The sequence below is a fragment of the Amblyomma mixtum genome, chromosome 1 (genome assembly GCF_055824585.1).
Source record: "Amblyomma mixtum isolate Tamu chromosome 1, ASM5582458v1, whole genome shotgun sequence".
In the NCBI taxonomy this organism is placed as follows: Eukaryota; Metazoa; Arthropoda; class Arachnida; order Ixodida; family Ixodidae; genus Amblyomma; species Amblyomma mixtum.
In genome coordinates, this window is record NC_143012.1 from 153,539,778 (window position 1) to 153,558,904 (window position 19,127).

At 52.7% G+C, this 19,127-nt stretch overlaps 1 protein-coding gene, 12 non-coding genes and 3 pseudogenes across 13 annotated transcripts; all 16 read right to left on the reverse strand.

The window, feature by feature from the left end:
• On the reverse strand, window positions 1–1,214 carry LOC149368274 (uncharacterized). The gene has a single exon (XM_089569842.1). It carries the CDS (start codon window positions 1,183–1,185, stop codon window positions 1–3), a length of 1,185 nt encoding a protein of 394 aa, XP_089425968.1. The 5' UTR covers window positions 1,186–1,214.
• A 579-nt stretch (window positions 1,215–1,793) lies between these two features.
• Window positions 1,794–1,912, reverse strand: LOC149368275 (5S ribosomal RNA). The gene has a single exon (XR_016287834.1). It is a non-coding gene; the product is annotated as a 5S ribosomal RNA (ribosomal RNA).
• A 545-nt stretch (window positions 1,913–2,457) lies between these two features.
• Window positions 2,458–2,576, reverse strand: LOC149368276 (5S ribosomal RNA). Its single transcript, XR_016287835.1, has one exon. It is a non-coding gene; the product is annotated as a 5S ribosomal RNA (ribosomal RNA).
• A 547-nt stretch (window positions 2,577–3,123) lies between these two features.
• On the reverse strand, window positions 3,124–3,242 carry LOC149368277 (5S ribosomal RNA). Its single transcript, XR_016287836.1, has one exon. It is a non-coding gene; the product is annotated as a 5S ribosomal RNA (ribosomal RNA).
• Window positions 3,243–3,787: 545 nt separating this feature from the next.
• On the reverse strand, window positions 3,788–3,906 carry LOC149368278 (5S ribosomal RNA). Its single transcript, XR_016287837.1, has one exon. It is a non-coding gene; the product is annotated as a 5S ribosomal RNA (ribosomal RNA).
• A 594-nt stretch (window positions 3,907–4,500) lies between these two features.
• Window positions 4,501–4,619, reverse strand: LOC149368279 (5S ribosomal RNA). The gene has a single exon (XR_016287838.1). It is a non-coding gene; the product is annotated as a 5S ribosomal RNA (ribosomal RNA).
• Window positions 4,620–5,163: 544 nt separating this feature from the next.
• LOC149368280 (5S ribosomal RNA) lies at window positions 5,164–5,282 on the reverse strand (annotated as a pseudogene).
• A 1,950-nt stretch (window positions 5,283–7,232) lies between these two features.
• LOC149368281 (5S ribosomal RNA) lies at window positions 7,233–7,351 on the reverse strand. The gene has a single exon (XR_016287839.1). It is a non-coding gene; the product is annotated as a 5S ribosomal RNA (ribosomal RNA).
• Window positions 7,352–7,896: 545 nt separating this feature from the next.
• Window positions 7,897–8,015, reverse strand: LOC149368282 (5S ribosomal RNA). Its single transcript, XR_016287840.1, has one exon. It is a non-coding gene; the product is annotated as a 5S ribosomal RNA (ribosomal RNA).
• A 545-nt stretch (window positions 8,016–8,560) lies between these two features.
• LOC149368283 (5S ribosomal RNA) lies at window positions 8,561–8,679 on the reverse strand. The gene has a single exon (XR_016287841.1). It is a non-coding gene; the product is annotated as a 5S ribosomal RNA (ribosomal RNA).
• Window positions 8,680–9,224: 545 nt separating this feature from the next.
• Window positions 9,225–9,343, reverse strand: LOC149368284 (5S ribosomal RNA; annotated as a pseudogene).
• A 2,006-nt stretch (window positions 9,344–11,349) lies between these two features.
• Window positions 11,350–11,468, reverse strand: LOC149368285 (5S ribosomal RNA; annotated as a pseudogene).
• A 5,440-nt stretch (window positions 11,469–16,908) lies between these two features.
• On the reverse strand, window positions 16,909–17,027 carry LOC149368286 (5S ribosomal RNA). Its single transcript, XR_016287843.1, has one exon. It is a non-coding gene; the product is annotated as a 5S ribosomal RNA (ribosomal RNA).
• Window positions 17,028–17,623: 596 nt separating this feature from the next.
• Window positions 17,624–17,742, reverse strand: LOC149368287 (5S ribosomal RNA). Its single transcript, XR_016287844.1, has one exon. It is a non-coding gene; the product is annotated as a 5S ribosomal RNA (ribosomal RNA).
• Window positions 17,743–18,288: 546 nt separating this feature from the next.
• Window positions 18,289–18,407, reverse strand: LOC149368288 (5S ribosomal RNA). Its single transcript, XR_016287845.1, has one exon. It is a non-coding gene; the product is annotated as a 5S ribosomal RNA (ribosomal RNA).
• A 548-nt stretch (window positions 18,408–18,955) lies between these two features.
• On the reverse strand, window positions 18,956–19,074 carry LOC149368289 (5S ribosomal RNA). The gene has a single exon (XR_016287846.1). It is a non-coding gene; the product is annotated as a 5S ribosomal RNA (ribosomal RNA).
• Between the last annotated feature and the right edge of the window lie 53 nt (window positions 19,075–19,127).

A 19,127-nucleotide genomic window follows, 5' to 3' on the forward strand; every position in this document is an offset into this window, starting at 1 on the left:
TTACGGGGGCGGTTTACCCGCCTGCCGCGAATCGACCGGAATGTTCGGTCGCGGCTTCAAGGTAGACCTCCGCATACCTGGGGCTTTGGTGGGTGGCTCGTCTCCGCCCCCGCCGTCCTCCTTCGTCCCAACGCTAAGGGTCTTGTCGTGTGGTCGTTTCCCCGCCAGCAGGCTGGCTGAAGCGCTAAGGATGTCCATAACCTCGGGTTCTGAGGTGCTGGGAGCCGCTTCATAATCAACTGAGGTTTTCAGCTCGGCGCTCACAGCTGTCGAAGAATCCTGCGAAGGCGGTTGATGCTGCTCTGCAGTAACCGCTTCGGTTCCGGGTTGCTCCTGCTGCGGCAGTGGAATCACCGTATTTTCGGCTACCTCCGTTCTTGCACTTGCCACCGATGCTGCATCCTCCATGTCCGCCTCGTCCATGAGCAGGTTTGAGGCGTCGTCGGTGGTTGTCAGTCCTGTTACGCTGGCATACGTCCGCTCGCACTGGCTGCTCTCATGACCGAAGCGTCGGCACGCACTGCACTTGGGGATGCGGCAGTCGCGACGAATGTGGCCCGTGCCACGGCACCGAAGGCAGAGCGGAGCCCTGCCTGGCACGACCACGAGGGCCAACTCTCCGGCGACGCTCACCTGGTGCGGCAGGTCGTCCAACTTTACGCCCGGCTTCAACTTCAAGGTGACCAGTCTGGTAGTTGAGCCCTTATCTGCTAGGCCATGCACCCGCCACCGCTCTCGGCCGACGTCTGTGACCTTCCCGTACGGCTCGAAGGCAAACCGTACGTCGTCGTCGGGCACGCTGTGTAGCAACCAATGCACTTTCATGCGAACGTCCTGGTTGGCAGGATCAATTACGATACAGCGGCACTTTTTCACCAGCAGCTCACCCATGCCGACAATCTTTTTCACCGCATCTTCGTCCTTGAAAGTCACCGCCCACACATGGCTCATGCGGTAGGCTCCGAGGGCAATCACTTCCGGCAGGAGCGATAACTCGGCGAGCGCATCGCGAAAATCTTCTGCCCGATACGGGCGGGCCCTAACATCACAGTGTAGAAAAACGGTGTTCAAAACAAAACGCCCTGTTGGCAAACTAGGCAAAACAACTTGGTACTCATTGTCTGAAGCAATATTCCTGTTACCGCGGCCCTGCTGGGCCGCTGAAGCCGCTCCTACGGAGCCCATGACACACACGTCCGTCACGCTCGGTGGCCGGAAATGGAATCCAAACATGGTATGGCCGATGGCGAGAGACAGTGCTTTCCGAGTCTTTATGTACTGTGTTTGGCCCTCGAGGATGCAAAACTGCGCATGGATACTTCCCTCGCTCGTGGCAACAGCCGCCAAGCGTGCAGTTACCTGCCCTGCGCTTTTCTCAGCCGTTCTGGCGAACCTAAACCACTGCGGCATGCACGGAAAGAGCAGCGGGAGCGAGCCTGTGTTGTTTACACATGGACCGGCAGTGGGTGCGGTGCATGGTGCGGTGGGCGCATATTGTGCGCTTCTGCGCAGTGTTATGCGCACACTGGGCCTCCCAGCTATCTTGGGGCTTTGCTAGAGTTTAATCTGCAGTGTACCCGCCGCGGCAGACGTCAGAATGACAGCCGAGACGCCACGGGTTCGCTTCGAGTTTTGCCACAGTTTCGCGTCCGCACGTACTACACGTTGGACACGTTGCCGATGAGATTGTATTATCGATAACAAAATAACGTCACCTCCTATAGTTGCCTGAGACACTGCGCAACTATGACAGAAAAAAAAAACGTGAAGGGCGAATAAAAATGCAAAAGAAATGCCATCAGCACTCGGTGTTCCCAGGTGGTCTCCCTCCCAAGTACTGACCGAGCCCAATGCTGCTTAGCTTCGGTGATCGGACGAGAACCGGCGTATTCAACATGGTATGGCCGATGGCGAGAGACAGTGCTTTCCGAGTCTTTATGTACTGTGTTTGGCCCTCGAGGATGCAAAACTGCGCATGGATACTTCCCTCGCTCGTGGCAACAGCCGCCAAGCGTGCAGTTACCTGCCCTGCGCTTTTCTCAGCCGTTCTGGCGAACCTAAACCACTGCGGCATGCACGGAAAGAGCAGCGGGAGCGAGCCTGTGTTGTTTACACATGGACCGGCAGTGGGTGCGGTGCATGGTGCGGTGGGCGCATATTGTGCGCTTCTGCGCAGTGTTATGCGCACACTGGGCCTCCCAGCTATCTTGGGGCTTTGCTAGAGTTTAATCTGCAGTGTACCCGCCGCGGCAGACGTCAGAATGACAGCCGAGACGCCACGGGTTCGCTTCGAGTTTTGCCACAGTTTCGCGTCCGCACGTACTACACGTTGGACACGTTGCCGATGAGATTGTATTATCGATAACAAAATAACGTCACCTCCTATAGTTGCCTGAGACACTGCGCAACTATGACAGAAAAAAAAAACGTGAAGGGCGAATAAAAATGCAAAAGAAATGCCATCAGCACTCGGTGTTCCCAGGTGGTCTCCCTCCCAAGTACTGACCGAGCCCAATGCTGCTTAGCTTCGGTGATCGGACGAGAACCGGCGTATTCAACATGGTATGGCCGATGGCGAGAGACAGTGCTTTCCGAGTCTTTATGTACTGTGTTTGGCCCTCGAGGATGCAAAACTGCGCATGGATACTTCCCTCGCTCGTGGCAACAGCCGCCAAGCGTGCAGTTACCTGCCCTGCGCTTTTCTCAGCCGTTCTGGCGAACCTAAACCACTGCGGCATGCACGGAAAGAGCAGCGGGAGCGAGCCTGTGTTGTTTACACATGGACCGGCAGTGGGTGCGGTGCATGGTGCGGTGGGCGCATATTGTGCGCTTCTGCGCAGTGTTATGCGCACACTGGGCCTCCCAGCTATCTTGGGGCTTTGCTAGAGTTTAATCTGCAGTGTACCCGCCGCGGCAGACGTCAGAATGACAGCCGAGACGCCACGGGTTCGCTTCGAGTTTTGCCACTGTTTCGCGTCCGCACGTACTACACATTGGACACGTTGCCGATGAGATTGTATTATCGATAACAAAATAACGTCACCTCCTATAGTTGCCTGAGACACTGCGCAACTATGACAGAAAAAAAAAAAACGTGAAGGGCGAATAAAAATGCAAAAGAAATGCCATCAGCACTCGGTGTTCCCAGGTGGTCTCCCTCCCAAGTACTGACCGAGCCCAATGCTGCTTAGCTTCGGTGATCGGACGAGAACCGGCGTATTCAACATGGTATGGCCGATGGCGAGAGACAGTGCTTTCCGAGTCTTTATGTACTGTGTTTGGCCCTCGAGGATGCAAAACTGCGCATGGATACTTCCCTCGCTCGTGGCAACAGCCGCCAAGCGTGCAGTTACCTGCCCTGCGCTTTTCTCAGCCGTTCTGGCGAACCTAAACCACTGCGGCATGCACGGAAAGAGCAGCGGGAGCGAGCCTGTGTTGTTTACACATGGACCGGCAGTGGGTGCGGTGCATGGTGCGGTGGGCGCATATTGTGCGCTTCTGCGCAGTGTTATGCGCACACTGGGCCTCCCAGCTATCTTGGGGCTTTGCTAGAGTTTAATCTGCAGTGTACCCGCCGCGGCAGACGTCAGAATGACAGCCGAGACGCCACGGGTTCGCTTCGAGTTTTGCCACAGTTTCGCGTCCGCACGTACTACACGTTGGACACGTTGCCGATGAGATTGTATTATCGATAACAAAATAACGTCACCTCCTATAGTTGCCTGAGACACTGCGCAACTATGACAGAAAAAAAAAACGTGAGGGGCGAATAAAAATGCAAAAGAAATGCCATCAGCACTCGGTGTTCCCAGGTGGTCTCCCTCCCAAGTACTGACCGAGCCCAATGCTGCTTAGCTTCGGTGATCGGACGAGAACCGGCGTATTCAACATGGTATGGCCGATGGCGAGAGACAGTGCTTTCCGAGTCTTTATGTACTGTGTTTGGCCCTCGAGGATGCAAAACTGCGCATGGATACTTCCCTCGCTCGTGGCAACAGCCGCCAAGCGTGCAGTTACCTGCCCTGCGCTTTTCTCAGCCGTTCTGGCGAACCTAAACCACTGCGGCATGCACGGAAAGAGCAGCGGGAGCGAGGCTGTGTTGTTTACACATGGACCGGCAGTGGGTGCGGTGCATGGTGCGGTGGGCGCATATTGTGCGCTTCTGCGCAGTGTTATGCGCACACTGGGCCTCCCAGCTATCTTGGGGCTTTGCTAGAGTTTAATCTGCAGTGTACCCGCCGCGGCAGACGTCAGAATGACAGCCGAGACGCCACGGGTTCGCTTCGAGTTTTGCCACAGTTTCGCGTCCGCACGTACTACACGTTGGACACGTTGCCGATGAGATTGTATTAGCGTCCGCACGTACTACACGTTGGACACGTTGCCGATGAGATTGTATTATCGATAACAAAATAACGTCACCTCCTATAGTTGCCTGAGACACTGCGCAACTATGACAGAAAAAAAAAACGTGAAGGGCGAATAAAAATGCAAAAGAAATGCCATCAGCACTCGGTGTTCCCAGGTGGTCTCCCTCCCAAGTACTGACCGAGCCCAATGCTGCTTAGCTTCGGTGATCGGACGAGAACCGGCGTATTCAACATGGTATGGCCGATGGCGAGAGACAGTGCTTTCCGAGTCTTTATGTACTGTGTTTGGCCCTCGAGGATGCAAAACTGCGCATGGATACTTTCCTCGCTCGTGGCAACAGCCGCCAAGCGTGCAGTTACCTGCCCTGCGCTTTTCTCAGCCGTTCTGGCGAACCTAAACCACTGCGGCATGCACGGAAAGAGCAGCGGGAGCGAGCCTGTGTTGTTTACACATGGACCGGCAGTGGGTGCGGTGCATGGTGCGGTGGGCGCATATTGTGCGCTTCTGCGCAGTGTTATGCGCACACTGGGCCTCCCAGCTATCTTGGGGCTTTGCTAGAGTTTAATCTGCAGTGTACCCGCCGCGGCAGACGTCAGAATGACAGCCGAGACGCCACGGGTTCGCTTCGAGTTTTGCCACAGTTTCGCGTCCGCACGTACTACACGTTGGACACGTTGCCGATGAGATTGTATTTTGATAACAAAATAACGTCACCTCCTATAGTTGCCTGAGACACTGCGCAACTATGACAGAAAAAAAAAACGTGAAGGGCGAATAAAAATGCAAAAGAAATGCCATCAGCACTCGGTGTTCCCAGGTGATCTCCCTCCCAAGTACTGACCGAGCCCAATGCTGCTTAGCTTCGGTGATCGGACGAGAACCGGCGTATTCAACATGGTATGGCCGATTTTTTTTTTTTTTTCTTTATTGCCTGGCTTTGACACAAAAAAACTGGACGACACAAACAATCAACAAAAGACAATAACTATGTACACACGACTTGTGGTCAGCCAGCATAAATCTGGCTTCGTCCAATTAAAATTCACGCAACGTACAGAGCGGCTCTAGTCTTGAGAGCCACTCCGGAGGCTCCGCAGCGGCTTTCTGAATGGCCAGAAACATCTCCATACTTTCGCGAAAGTAAATTCTGGCAGGTCTTGCGTCACTGTCACAATGCCAGCCCGCCATTCTGGAGCGCCATATACAGTGGAGGCCTGTCAGCATTATTAAATCGAAAGGCACCCCATCCTCATTTTCAACACATAAGAACCGGATGCCATACGGGTCTAGTGGAAATTCTTTCTTTAATGTTCGCTGCAATACATCCCAAAAATAAACCCCTTCCCAACAGTGTAAAAATACATGGTCTATTGTTTCCGGCTTTCTGCAAATTAAACAGTGAGATCCCCAGGGTAAAAACAATTCCTTTCCCTCTAAAAATTTTTTAACCGGTAAGGTCCCGGTGTGCAACTTAAAAAAGAAGGTTTTTGTTCCAGGCGGCACCTGCATTTTTTTTACTCTCTTTAAAACATCTTTGCCTGGGCCTCCACTGTACACGGCCCTGTACAAGGGCTCGGGGAAAACTACATCGCACAAGGCACGGTACAGTTTCTTTCGTTTCACACTGGCCAGAAAGTCATTTGAAAACCGCGCGGAAAGAAACCTTACACTGGCTACGACTTCCCGGTAAAAACCGGTGACCCTACTATACACCTCAGCAGTTCCGACTATGTACTCTGGAAGTAGATGCCGCAGCCTAACTTGGCATACGGTACGCAAAAAAGGGTCTCTTGTGTCCCTAAAAAACAAAAAACGATTGACCAGCTGTCGCAAAAACAAATGGCCCAATCCCAACCCGCCGTCTTGTACCCGTCGGAACAGGTTGGTCCGGCTGCAGCGCTCCCATTCAGACGACCAGATAAAGACGGCGAAAATTCGGTGAAGCTTTTGAATACTTAACCGTGAACAGTGCAACACCTGCATTACATACCAGAGCCTGCTGATAAAGAACAGGTTGCAAACAGTGGCTCTGGCGAAAACTGACAAGGTCGTTCCTTTCCACTTATCAGCTCTCTCCCGTGTCTCTTTGACCTGTCCTGTCCAATAATGTTCACTGTCACGGTAAGTATCGAGCGGAACGCCCAAGTACTTATCTGGCGTTGCCGTCCAAGGCACGCTGGCAAACCGCTCAGGCGTAGATGCCCACCCGCCATGCCACAGCCCAAGGCACTTCGACCAGTTAACCCCGCTGCCTGTAGCCTGGCTGAAATCGCGTACACATTGAACAGCCTCGCTAACATGGTATGGCCGATGGCGAGAGACAGTGCTTTCCGAGTCTTTATGTACTGTGTTTGGCCCTCGAGGATGCAAAACTGCGCATGGATACTTCCCTCGCTCGTGGCAACAGCCGCCAAGCGTGCAGTTACCTGCCCTGCGCTTTTCTCAGCCGTTCTGGCGAACCTAAACCACTGCGGCATGCACGGAAAGAGCAGCGGGAGCGAGCCTGTGTTGTTTACACATGGACCGGCAGTGGGTGCGGTGCATGGTGCGGTGGGCGCATATTGTGCGCTTCTGCGCAGTGTTATGCGCACACTGGGCCTCCCAGCTATCTTGGGGCTTTGCTAGAGTTTAATCTGCAGTGTACCCGCCGCGGCAGACGTCAGAATGACAGCCGAGACGCCACGGGTTCGCTTCGAGTTTTGCCACAGTTTCGCGTCCGCACGTACTACACGTTGGACACGTTGCCGATGAGATTGTATTATCGATAACAAAATAACGTCACCTCCTATAGTTGCCTGAGACACTGCGCAACTATGACAGAAAAAAAAAAACGTGAAGGGCGAATAAAAATGCAAAAGAAATGCCATCAGCACTCGGTGTTCCCAGGTGGTCTCCCTCCCAAGTACTGACCGAGCCCAATGCTGCTTAGCTTCGGTGATCGGACGAGAACCGGCGTATTCAACATGGTATGGCCGATGGCGAGAGACAGTGCTTTCCGAGTCTTTATGTACTGTGTTTGGCCCTCGAGGATGCAAAACTGCGCATGGATACTTCCCTCGCTCGTGGCAACAGCCGCCAAGCGTGCAGTTACCTGCCCTGCGCTTTTCTCAGCCGTTCTGGCGAACCTAAACCACTGCGGCATGCACGGAAAGAGCAGCGGGAGCGAGCCTGTGTTGTTTACACATGGACCGGCAGTGGGTGCGGTGCATCGTGCGGTGGGCGCATATTGTGCGCTTCTGCGCAGTGTTATGCGCACACTGGGCCTCCCAGCTATCTTGGGGCTTTGCTAGAGTTTAATCTGCAGTGTACCCGCCGCGGCAGACGTCAGAATGACAGCCGAGACGCCACGGGTTCGCTTCGAGTTTTGCCACAGTTTCGCGTCCGCACGTACTACACGTTGGACACGTTGCCGATGAGATTGTATTATCGATAACAAAATAACGTCACCTCCTATAGTTGCCTGAGACACTGCGCAACTATGACAGAAAAAAAAAACGTGAAGGGCGAATAAAAATGCAAAAGAAATGCCATCAGCACTCGGTGTTCCCAGGTGGTCTCCCTCCCAAGTACTGACCGAGCCCAATGCTGCTTAGCTTCGGTGATCGGACGAGAACCGGCGTATTCAACATGGTATGGCCGATGGCGAGAGACAGTGCTTTCCGAGTCTTTATGTACTGTGTTTGGCCCTCGAGGATGCAAAACTGCGCATGGATACTTCCCTCGCTCGTGGCAACAGCCGCCAAGCGTGCAGTTACCTGCCCTGCGCTTTTCTCAGCCGTTCTGGCGAACCTAAACCACTGCGGCATGCACGGAAAGAGCAGCGGGAGCGAGCCTGTGTTGTTTACACATGGACCGGCAGTGGGTGCGGTGCATGGTGCGGTGGGCGCATATTGTGCGCTTCTGCGCAGTGTTATGCGCACACTGGGCCTCCCAGCTATCTTGGGGCTTTGCTAGAGTTTAATCTGCAGTGTACCCGCCGCGGCAGACGTCAGAATGACAGCCGAGACGCCACGGGTTCGCTTCGAGTTTTGCCACAGTTTCGCGTCCGCACGTACTACACGTTGGACACGTTGCCGATGAGATTGTATTATCGATAACAAAATAACGTCACCTCCTATAGTTGCCTGAGACACTGCGCAACTATGACAGAAAAAAAAAACGTGAAGGGCGAATAAAAATGCAAAAGAAATGCCATCAGCACTCGGTGTTCCCAGGTGGTCTCCCTCCCAAGTACTGACCGAGCCCAATGCTGCTTAGCTTCGGTGATCGGACGAGAACCGGCGTATTCAACATGGTATGGCCGATGGCGAGAGACAGTGCTTTCCGAGTCTTTATGTACTGTGTTTGGCCCTCGAGGATGCAAAACTGCGCATGGATACTTCCCTCGCTCGTGGCAACAGCCGCCAAGCGTGCAGTTACCTGCCCTGCGCTTTTCTCAGCCGTTCTGGCGAACCTAAACCACTGCGGCATGCACGGAAAGAGCAGCGGGAGCGAGCCTGTGTTGTTTACACATGGACCGGCAGTGGGTGCGGTGCATGGTGCGGTGGGCGCATATTGTGCGCTTCTGCGCAGTGTTATGCGCACACTGGGCCTCCCAGCTATCTTGGGGCTTTGCTAGAGTTTAATCTGCAGTGTACCCGCCGCGGCAGACGTCAGAATGACAGCCGAGACGCCACGGGTTCGCTTCGAGTTTTGCCACAGTTTCGCGTCCGCACGTACTACACGTTGGACACGTTGCCGATGAGATTGTATTTCGATAACAAAATAACGTCACCTCCTATAGTTGCCTGAGACACTGCGCAACTATGACAGAAAAAAAAAAACGTGAAGGGCGAATAAAAATGCAAAAGAAATGCCATCAGCACTCGGTGTTCCCAGGTGGTCTCCCTCCCAAGTACTGACCGAGCCCAATGCTGCTTAGCTTCGGTGATCGGACGAGAACCGGCGTATTCAACATGGTATGGCCGATTTTTTTTTTTTTTTTTTTTCTTTATTGCCTGGCTTTGACACAAAAAAACTGGACGACACAAACAATCAACAAAAGACAATAACTATGTACACACGACTTGTGGTCAGCCAGCATAAATCTGGCTTCGTCCAATTAAAATTCACGCAACGTACAGAGCGGCTCTAGTCTTGAGAGCCACTCCGGAGGCTCCGCAGCGGCTTTCTGAATGGCCAGAAACATCTCCATACTTTCGCGAAAGTAAATTCTGGCAGGTCTTGCGTCACTGTCACAATGCCAGCCCGCCATTCTGGAGCGCCATATACAGTGGAGGCCTGTCAGCATTATTAAATCGAAAGGCACCCCATCCTCATTTTCAACACATAAGAACCGGATGCCATACGGGTCTAGTGGAAATTCTTTCTTTAATGTTCGCTGCAATACATCCCAAAAATAAACCCCTTCCCAACAGTGTAAAAATACATGGTCTATTGTTTCCGGCTTTCTGCAAATTAAACAGTGAGATCCCCAGGGTAAAAACAATTCCTTTCCCTCTAAAAATTTTTTAACCGGTAAGGTCCCGGTGTGCAACTTAAAAAAGAAGGTTTTTGTTCCAGGCGGCACCTGCATTTTTTTTACTCTCTTTAAAACATCTTTGCCTGGGCCTCCACTGTACACGGCCCTGTACAAGGGCTCGGGGAAAACTACATCGCACAAGGCACGGTACAGTTTCTTTCGTTTCACACTGGCCAGAAAGTCATTTGAAAACCGCGCGGAAAGAAACCTTACACTGGCTACGACTTCCCGGTAAAAACCGGTGACCCTACTATACACCTCAGCAGTTCCGACTATGTACTCTGGAAGTAGATGCCGCAGCCTAACTTGGCATACGGTACGCAAAAAAGGGTCTCTTGTGTCCCTAAAAAACAAAAAACGATTGACCAGCTGTCGCAAAAACAAATGGCCCAATCCCAACCCGCCGTCTTGTACCCGTCGGAACAGGTTGGTCCGGCTGCAGCGCTCCCATTCAGACGACCAGATAAAGACGGCGAAAATTCGGTGAAGCTTTTGAATACTTAACCGTGAACAGTGCAACACCTGCATTACATACCAGAGCCTGCTGATAAAGAACAGGTTGCAAACAGTGGCTCTGGCGAAAACTGACAAGGTCGTTCCTTTCCACTTATCAGCTCTCTCCCGTGTCTCTTTGACCTGTCCTGTCCAATAATGTTCACTGTCACGGTAAGTATCGAGCGGAACGCCCAAGTACTTATCTGGCGTTGTCGTCCAAGGCACGCTGGCAAACCGCTCAGGCGTAGATGCCCACCCGCCATGCCACAGCCCAAGGCACTTCGACCAGTTAACCCCGCTGCCTGTAGCTTGGCTGAAATCGCGTACACATTGAACAGCCTCGCTAACATGGTATGGCCGATGGCGAGAGACAGTGCTTTCCGAGTCTTTATGTACTGTGTTTGGCCCTCGAGGATGCAAAACTGCGCATGGATACTTCCCTCGCTCGTGGCAACAGCCGCCAAGCGTGCAGTTACCTGCCCTGCGCTTTTCTCAGCCGTTCTGGCGAACCTAAACCACTGCGGCATGCACGGAAAGAGCAGCGGGAGCGAGCCTGTGTTGTTTACACATGGACCGGCAGTGGGTGCGGTGCATGGTGCGGTGGGCGCATATTGTGCGCTTCTGCGCAGTGTTATGCGCACACTGGGCCTCCCAGCTATCTTGGGGCTTTGCTAGAGTTTAATCTGCAGTGTACCCGCCGCGGCAGACGTCAGAATGACAGCCGAGACGCCACGGGTTCGCTTCGAGTTTTGCCACAGTTTCGCGTCCGCACGTACTACACGTTGGACACGTTGCCGATGAGATTGTATTAGCGTCCGCACGTACTACACGTTGGACACGTTGCCGATGAGATTGTATTATCGATAACAAAATAACGTCACCTCCTATAGTTGCCTGAGACACTGCGCAACTATGACAGAAAAAAAAAAAAACGTGAAGGGCGAATAAAAATGCAAAAGAAATGCCATCAGCACTCGGTGTTCCCAGGTGGTCTCCCTCCCAAGTACTGACCGAGCCCAATGCTGCTTAGCTTCGGTGATCGGACGAGAACCGGCGTATTCAACATGGTATGGCCGATTTTTTTTTTTTTTTTTTTTTTTTCTTTATTGCCTGGCTTTCACACAGAAAATTGCACAAAACAAACTATCAACAAAAGACAAAAAACGCTATGTACACACCATACATGGTCAGCCAGCATGAGTCTGGCTTCGTCAATTTAAAATTCACTCAAAGTACAGAGTGGCTCTAGCCTTGAGAGCCACTCCGGAGGCTCCGCGGCGGCTTTCTGAATGGCGAGAAACATGTCCATGCTTTCGCGGAAATAAATTCTAGCAGGTCTTGCGTCTCTGTCACAATGGTAGCCAGCCATTCTGGAGCGCCATATACAGTGGAGGCCTGTAAGCATTATTAAGTCAAAAGGCACCCCATCCTCATTTTCAACACATAAGTACCGGATGCCATACGGGTCTAGTGGAAATTCTTTCTTTAAGGTTCGCTGCAAAACATCCCAAAAATAAACCCCTTCCCAACAGTGCAAAAATACATGGTCTATTGTTTCCGGCTTTCTGCAAATTAAACAGTTGGATCCCCAAGGTAAAAATAATTCCTTACCTTCTAAAAATTTTTTAACCGGTAAGGTTCCGGTGTGCAGCTTAAAAAAGAACGTTTTTGTTCCTGATGGCACCTGCATGTTTTTAACTCTCTTTAAAACATCTTTGCCTTGGCTTCCACTGTACAAGGCCCTGTACAAGGGCACGGGGAAAACAACATCGCACAAAGCATGGTAGAGTTTCTTTCTTTTCACAGTCGACAGAAAGTCGTTTGAAAACCGCGCGGAAAGAAACCTTACACTGGCAACAATTTCCTGGTAAAAACCGGTGACCCTACTGTAAACTTCAGCAGTTCCGACTATGTACTCTGGAAGCAGATGCCGCAGCCTAACTTGGCATACGGTACGCAAAAACGGGTCTCTTGTGTCCCGAAGAAACAAAAAACGATTGACCAGCTGTCTCAAAAACAAATGGCCCAGTCCCAGCCCGCCGTCTTGAACCCGTCGGAACAGGTTGGTTCGGCTGCAGCGCTCCCATTCAGACGACCAGACAAAGACGGCGAAAATTCGGTGTAGCTTTTGAATGCTTAACCGTGAACAGTGCAACACCTGCATGACGTACCAGAGCCTGCTGATAAAGAACAAGTTGCAAACAGTGGCTCTGGCGAAAATGGACAAGGTCGTTCCTTTCCACTTATCTGCTCTCTCCCGTATCTCTTTGACCTGTCCTGTCCAATACTTTTCACTGTCACGGTAAGCATCGAGCGGAACGCCCAAGTATTTATCTGGTGTCGTCGTCCAAGTCACACTGGCAAACCGTTCAGGCGTAGATGCCCACCTTCCATGCCAAAGCCCGAGGCACTTTGACCAGTTAACCCCGCTGCCTGTAGCTTGGCTGAAATCGCGTACACATTGAACAGCCTCGCTTATGCCTCCCTCGTCAACGGCAAACACAGCAATGTCATCTGCATACGCCAAGAGCTTCACTTCGGCTGCTTGTAATCTGAATCCGGTAATACTCCTGCTGTTCAGTATCTTTAAACAAAGGGTCTCCACATAAATACAAAATAAAAGAGGGCTGAGGGGACAGCCCTGGCGCACCGAACGCTGCACGCTAATGGGGGCCCCCAGACTCTTGTTAACGATCAATCTCGTCGTGCAGTTCCGGTATGCCAGGGCCACACCCTCGCGAATAACAGAACCAACGTTAACATGGCCTAATACTGCAAACAAAAGTTCATGGGCAACGCAGTCAAAAGCCTTTTCTAAATCTATCTGGAGTATAGCTACCTGATCATTAGTGTCATCACAGCATTCTAATACACTGCGCGCAACGTGAATATTTGTGAAAATGGACCGCCCTTTAATCCCGCAGGTCTGATGCGGACCAACTAATAAATGGATCACGGTCTGCAGCCTTCGCGCCAAAACCTTCATGTAAATTTTGTACTCGACGTTAGTGAGTGCTATGGGTCTATATGCTGCTACCAGTCGTAATCTGTCTGTGTCGTCCGTTTTCGGAATCAGCACAGTATGGGACGAGCCATATGACGGAGGCAGTGATTTTAGTTTAAAGGCTTCATTAAAGATGACCGTCAAGACCGGGGAAATTGCATGCTTAAATTCTTTGTAGAATGCCGCGCTGAACCCGTCCGGTCCAGGCGACTTACCAGGGTTTAAGCTGTCTATTGCTTGCTCAACTTCCAATTGAGTTATCGCCTGCTCTAATCTGTCTTTAGTTTCGTTGTCCAGGCGCGGCATCTCGGCCAGAAACGCCTCCCTAAATGTGACAACATCTACCGGATGCAATGCGAAGAGCGCCTGGTAATGCTCGAAAAAAGCTGCTTTTATATGATCGATGTCCGTTTTTGAAACACCTCTCCATTCTATTTCGTTTATGTGGTTTCTTTCGGCACGGGCTTTTTCTAACCCAAGCGCTCGTTTCGTTGGCGCTTCCCCTGAAGCCATGTCTTCTGCCCTTGCCCTCACCAGCGCTCCCCGATAACGTTCTTCTTCGATAAGCTGTAACTTTTGTTTGGTTTTTCTTATGTCTTCTATCCATTTACCAGGCGCTCGGCATTCCTGTTTTATCATCTTTTGAAGCAGTGCCTTTAGCTCCATTTCCTCTTTTTTTTCTTCATGACGTATACAGGTGGCTCTTTCTATTGCTTTTAATTTTAAAGTTTCTTTAGTGAGCTCCCACTGCTGCCAAATCCTCATGTTGCTACTTGGTTCTATTTTTGCTATTTCTTCCCTTACAGCTCGGTTATAAAATTCGTCCTGGAGTAGCTTGTCATTTAACTTCCACATTTCCCATGAAAAACCATTCCCCTTCTTAATGAAACCTATACAGCATTGAACCAAACAGTGGTCAGAAAATGAAACCGGCAGAACTACATAACTATTGCATTTAGGTACAGTTTCCACGGATGCATAAATTCGGTCTAGCCGTGCGTGACTTGTGCCCTCGAATCGTGTGTACTTTACAGCACGCGCTCCTTCAAGACACTCAGCTACATCCTCGAGGTTGCAGTTGACAATCATTCGTAACAACACTTCGGTGCTTTTATCCCTGAAACCTCGGACGCTTGTCTTGTCGCGCGCACTAAGGACACAGTTGTAATCGCCCATAACAATGAGCTGCCTGTCCGTGCGAAGCCGTTCTTCGACGCTTTCAAAAAACGCGGCTCGGCCATCAACCACATTAGGTGCATACAGACAAACAATGCGCCAGTCGATGTTACAGAGCGAAAAATCGATGGACACGTATCGACCCGACAAGCACGAATGATGACCGTGTACCTCTATTCCCGGCAACTTCTTAACAAAAAGAATACAGCCAGCCGATGTGCCAACAGCATGGCTAACGACGGCAAAATACCTAGACGTGAAACGTCGCACCATGCTCCCGGTCTCTTCCTCACCATCGACTTTAGTCTCCTGCACTGCCAGTATATCAATATCTTGCTCCGTTATAAGTCTGTACAGCTGGCTTTGTTTTCTTTTACCTGCCAGGCCTCTAACGTTTAGGGTGGCGACTTTAAACGGAGTTGCAGAAGCCATTTTAACTTAGGAAGAATAGACCGAAAGCATGGTGCTTACCTCTCGCGTCCAGCATGTCGCTAGACGATGCCGTCGCCGCCGGTGTCACCCGGCGCGAGCACGTGCCCCTGGTCAGGCGGCGCCTTGTCGCCGCCACGCTTGTCAGTCGGGATGTTTGGGCGCGGCCGCAGACTGGGCCGTCGCGCTTGCGGCGTCTTTGCCGGCGGTTCCTCCACGCTGGGCTCTGCTGCCTTCTCCCCGTCGGCCTTCGTCTCTGCGTGCGTACGCTTAGCTGGGGTGGTCACGCCGGTACTCACGCGGGCGTCGGTCTTCTCGTCGCGGTTCTCGCTGGCCGCCTTTGTTTCCGCTTCCACGTGTTCTGGGGGGCTCGGGTTATCTTTCGGCGTCTCCAGGGGCGTAAATGGTTGGTCACAGATGGGCGACCCGCTCTCCTTTACGCCAGGAGCGTCTGTGTTGCTGGTCGAAACAGCAGGCTCAACCCCCGCCGTTTTGCCCGTGTCGTCGATGCCGCTCGCTGCTTCCTCCGCTTCGACGACGTCCATGAGCTCGGCGGAGTCGCTCGCCGCTACACGCCCGGTAGCCGACGCGTAGGTGCGCACGCAGTCAGCCTCGGAGTGTCCGTAGCGTCGGCACTTCGAGCACCTGGGCACCTTGCAATCACGGCGCACGTGCCCCGCGCCGCCGCAGCGCAGACACTGCATCGGCCGCCCGGGCACCACCACGAGAGCCAACTCGCCAGCGACTCGTATCTGGTGAGGCAGGTCGTCCACCTTCACGCCTGGCTTCAGTTTCAGGAGCACGGTCCTCGTGGTGGAGCCCTTCTCCTTCATGCCCGCGACGCGCCAACGCTCCCGAGTTACCTCGGTCACATTGCCGAACGCCGCGAATGCAGTCCGGATGTCCTCGTCGGCGACGCCGTGTAGCATCCAGTGGAGGCGCAGCTTGACCTGGTGGTCCTCTGGGTCAAAAACGATGCAGCGGCGTCCCTTCACTTCCAGCTCCTTCATGGCGGCCAGTTTCTTTGCGGCGTCAGCGCTGCTGAAGGTCACCGCCCACACATGGTTTATCTGGTACGCCCCCAACGCCACGACGTCGGGGAGCGCACCAACGTTGGCGAGGGCGTCTCTGAAGTCTTCGACCCTGTAGGGCCTCACACGCACGTCCCCGTGCAAAAAAACCGTGTTTAAAACAACACGTCCGGTGGGCAGGGTAGGCAGAACGATCTCGTAATCCTTATCTGCGTCGCTGGCGAGCCTGTTTCCGCGGCCGGCACCGGCCGCTATCGCCGCTCCGTGGGAGCCCATGATTCTGCGTCCGTCACGCTCGGTGGCTGGAAGTAGAATGAACATGGTATGGCCGATGGCGAGAGACAGTGCTTTCCGAGTCTTTATGTACTGTGTTTGGCCCTCGAGGATGCAAAACTGCGCATGGATACTTCCCTCGCTCGTGGCAACAGCCGCCAAGCGTGCAGTTACCTGCCCTGCGCTTTTCTCAGCCGTTCTGGCGAACCTAAACCACTGCGGCATGCACGGAAAGAGCAGCGGGAGCGAGCCTGTGTTGTTTACACATGGACCGGCAGTGGGTGCGGTGCATGGTGCGGTGGGCGCATATTGTGCGCTTCTGCGCAGTGTTATGCGCACACTGGGCCTCCCAGCTATCTTGGGGCTTTGCTAGAGTTTAATCTGCAGTGTACCCGCCGCGGCAGACGTCAGAATGACAGCCGAGACGCCACGGGTTCGCTTCGAGTTTTGCCACAGTTTCGCGTCCGCACGTACTACACGTTGGACACGTTGCCGATGAGATTGTATTATCGATAACAAAATAACGTCACCTCCTATAGTTGCCTGAGACACTGCGCAACTATGACAGAAAAAAAAAACGTGAAGGGCGAATAAAAATGCAAAAGAAATGCCATCAGCACTCGGTGTTCCCAGGTGGTCTCCCTCCCAAGTACTGACCGAGCCCAATGCTGCTTAGCTTCGGTGATCGGACGAGAACCGGCGTATTCAACATGGTATGGCCGATGGCGAGAGACAGTGCTTTCCGAGTCTTTATGTACTGTGTTTGGCCCTCGAGGATGCAAAACTGCGCATGGATACTTCCCTCGCTCGTGGCAACAGCCGCCAAGCGTGCAGTTACCTGCCCTGCGCTTTTCTCAGCCGTTCTGGCGAACCTAAACCACTGCGGCATGCACGGAAAGAGCAGCGGGAGCGAGCCTGTGTTGTTTACACATGGACCGGCAGTGGGTGCGGTGCATGGTGCGGTGGGCGCATATTGTGCGCTTCTGCGCAGTGTTATGCGCACACTGGGCCTCCCAGCTATCTTGGGGCTTTGCTAGAGTTTAATCTGCAGTGTACCCGCCGCGGCAGACGTCAGAATGACAGCCGAGACGCCACGGGTTCGCTTCGAGTTTTGCCACAGTTTCGCGTCCGCACGTACTACACGTTGGACACGTTGCCGATGAGATTGTATTAGCGTCCGCACGTACTACACGTTGGACACGTTGCCGATGAGATTGTATTATCGATAACAAAATAACGTCACCTCCTATAGTTGCCTGAGACACTGCGCAACTATGACAGAAAAAAAAAAAACGTGAAGGGCGAATAAAAATGCAAAAGAAATGCCATCAGCACTCGGTGTTCCCAGGTGGTCTCCCTCCCAAGTACTGACCGAGCCCAATGCTGCTTAGCTTCGGTGATCGGACGAGAACCGGCGTATTCAACATGGTATGGCCGATGGCGAGAGACAGTGCTTTCCGAGTCTTTATGTACTGTGTTTGGCCCTCGAGGATGCAAAACTGCGCATGGATACTTCCCTCGATCGTGGCAACAGCCGGCAAGCGTGCAGTTACCTGCCCTGCGCTTTTCTCAGCCGTTCTGGCGAACCTAAACCACTGCGGCATGCACGGAAAGAGCAGCGGGAGCGAGCCTGTGTTGTTTACACATGGACCGGCAGTGGGTGCGGTGCATGGTGCGGTGGGCGCATATTGTGCGCTTCTGCGCAGTGTTATGCGCACACTGGGCCTCCCAGCTATCTTGGGGCTTTGCTAGAGTTTAATCTGCAGTGTACCCGCCGCGGCAGACGTCAGAATGACAGCCGAGACGCCACGGGTTCGCTTCGAGTTTTGCCACAGTTTCGCGTCCGCACGTACTACACGTTGGACACGTTGCCGATGAGATTGTATTATCGATAACAAAATAACGTCACCTCCTATAGTTGCCTGAGACACTGCGCAACTATGACAGAAAAAAAAAAACGTGAAGGGCGAATAAAAATGCAAAAGAAATGCCATCAGCACTCGGTGTTCCCAGGTGGTCTCCCTCCCAAGTACTGACCGAGCCCAATGCTGCTTAGCTTCGGTGATCGGACGAGAACCGGCGTATTCAACATGGTATGGCCGATGGCGAGAGACAGTGCTTTCCGAGTCTTTATGTACTGTGTTTGGCCCTCGAGGATGCAAAACTGCGCATGGATACTTCCCTCGCTCGTGGCAACAGCCGCCAAGCGTGCAGTTACCTGCCCTGCGCTTTTCTCAGCCGTTCTGGCGAACCTAAACCACTGCGGCATGCACGGAAAGAGCAGCGGGAGCGAGCCTGTGTTGTTTACACATGGACCGGCAGTGGGTGCGGTGCATGGTGCGGTGGGCGCATATTGTGCGCTTCTGCGCAGTGTTATGCGCACACTGGGCCTCCCAGCTATCTTGGGGCTTTGCTAGAGTTTAATCTGCAGTGTACCCGCCGCGGCAGACGTCAGAATGACAGCCGAGACGCCACGGGTTCGCTTCGAGTTTTGCCACAGTTTCGCGTCCGCACGTACTACACGTTGGACACGTTGCCGATGAGATTGTATTATCGATAACAAAATAACGTCACCTCCTATAGTTGCCTGAGACACTGCGCAACTATGACAGAAAAAAAAAAAAACGTGAAGGGCGAATAAAAATGCAAAAGAAATGCCATCAGCACTCGGTGTTCCCAGGTGGTCTCCCTCCCAAGTACTGACCGAGCCCAATGCTGCTTAGCTTCGGTGATCGGACGAGAACCGGCGTATTCAACATGGTATGGCCGATGGCGAGAGACAGTGCTTTCCGAGTCTTTATGTACTGTGTTTGGCCCTCGAGGATGC

Excerpts from the sequence above, each read along its gene's own strand:
- LOC149368274 (XM_089569842.1), bottom strand. The coding sequence starts at position 1,185 with ATGGGCTCCGTAGGAGCGGCTTCAGCGGCCCAGCAGGGCCGCGGTAAC.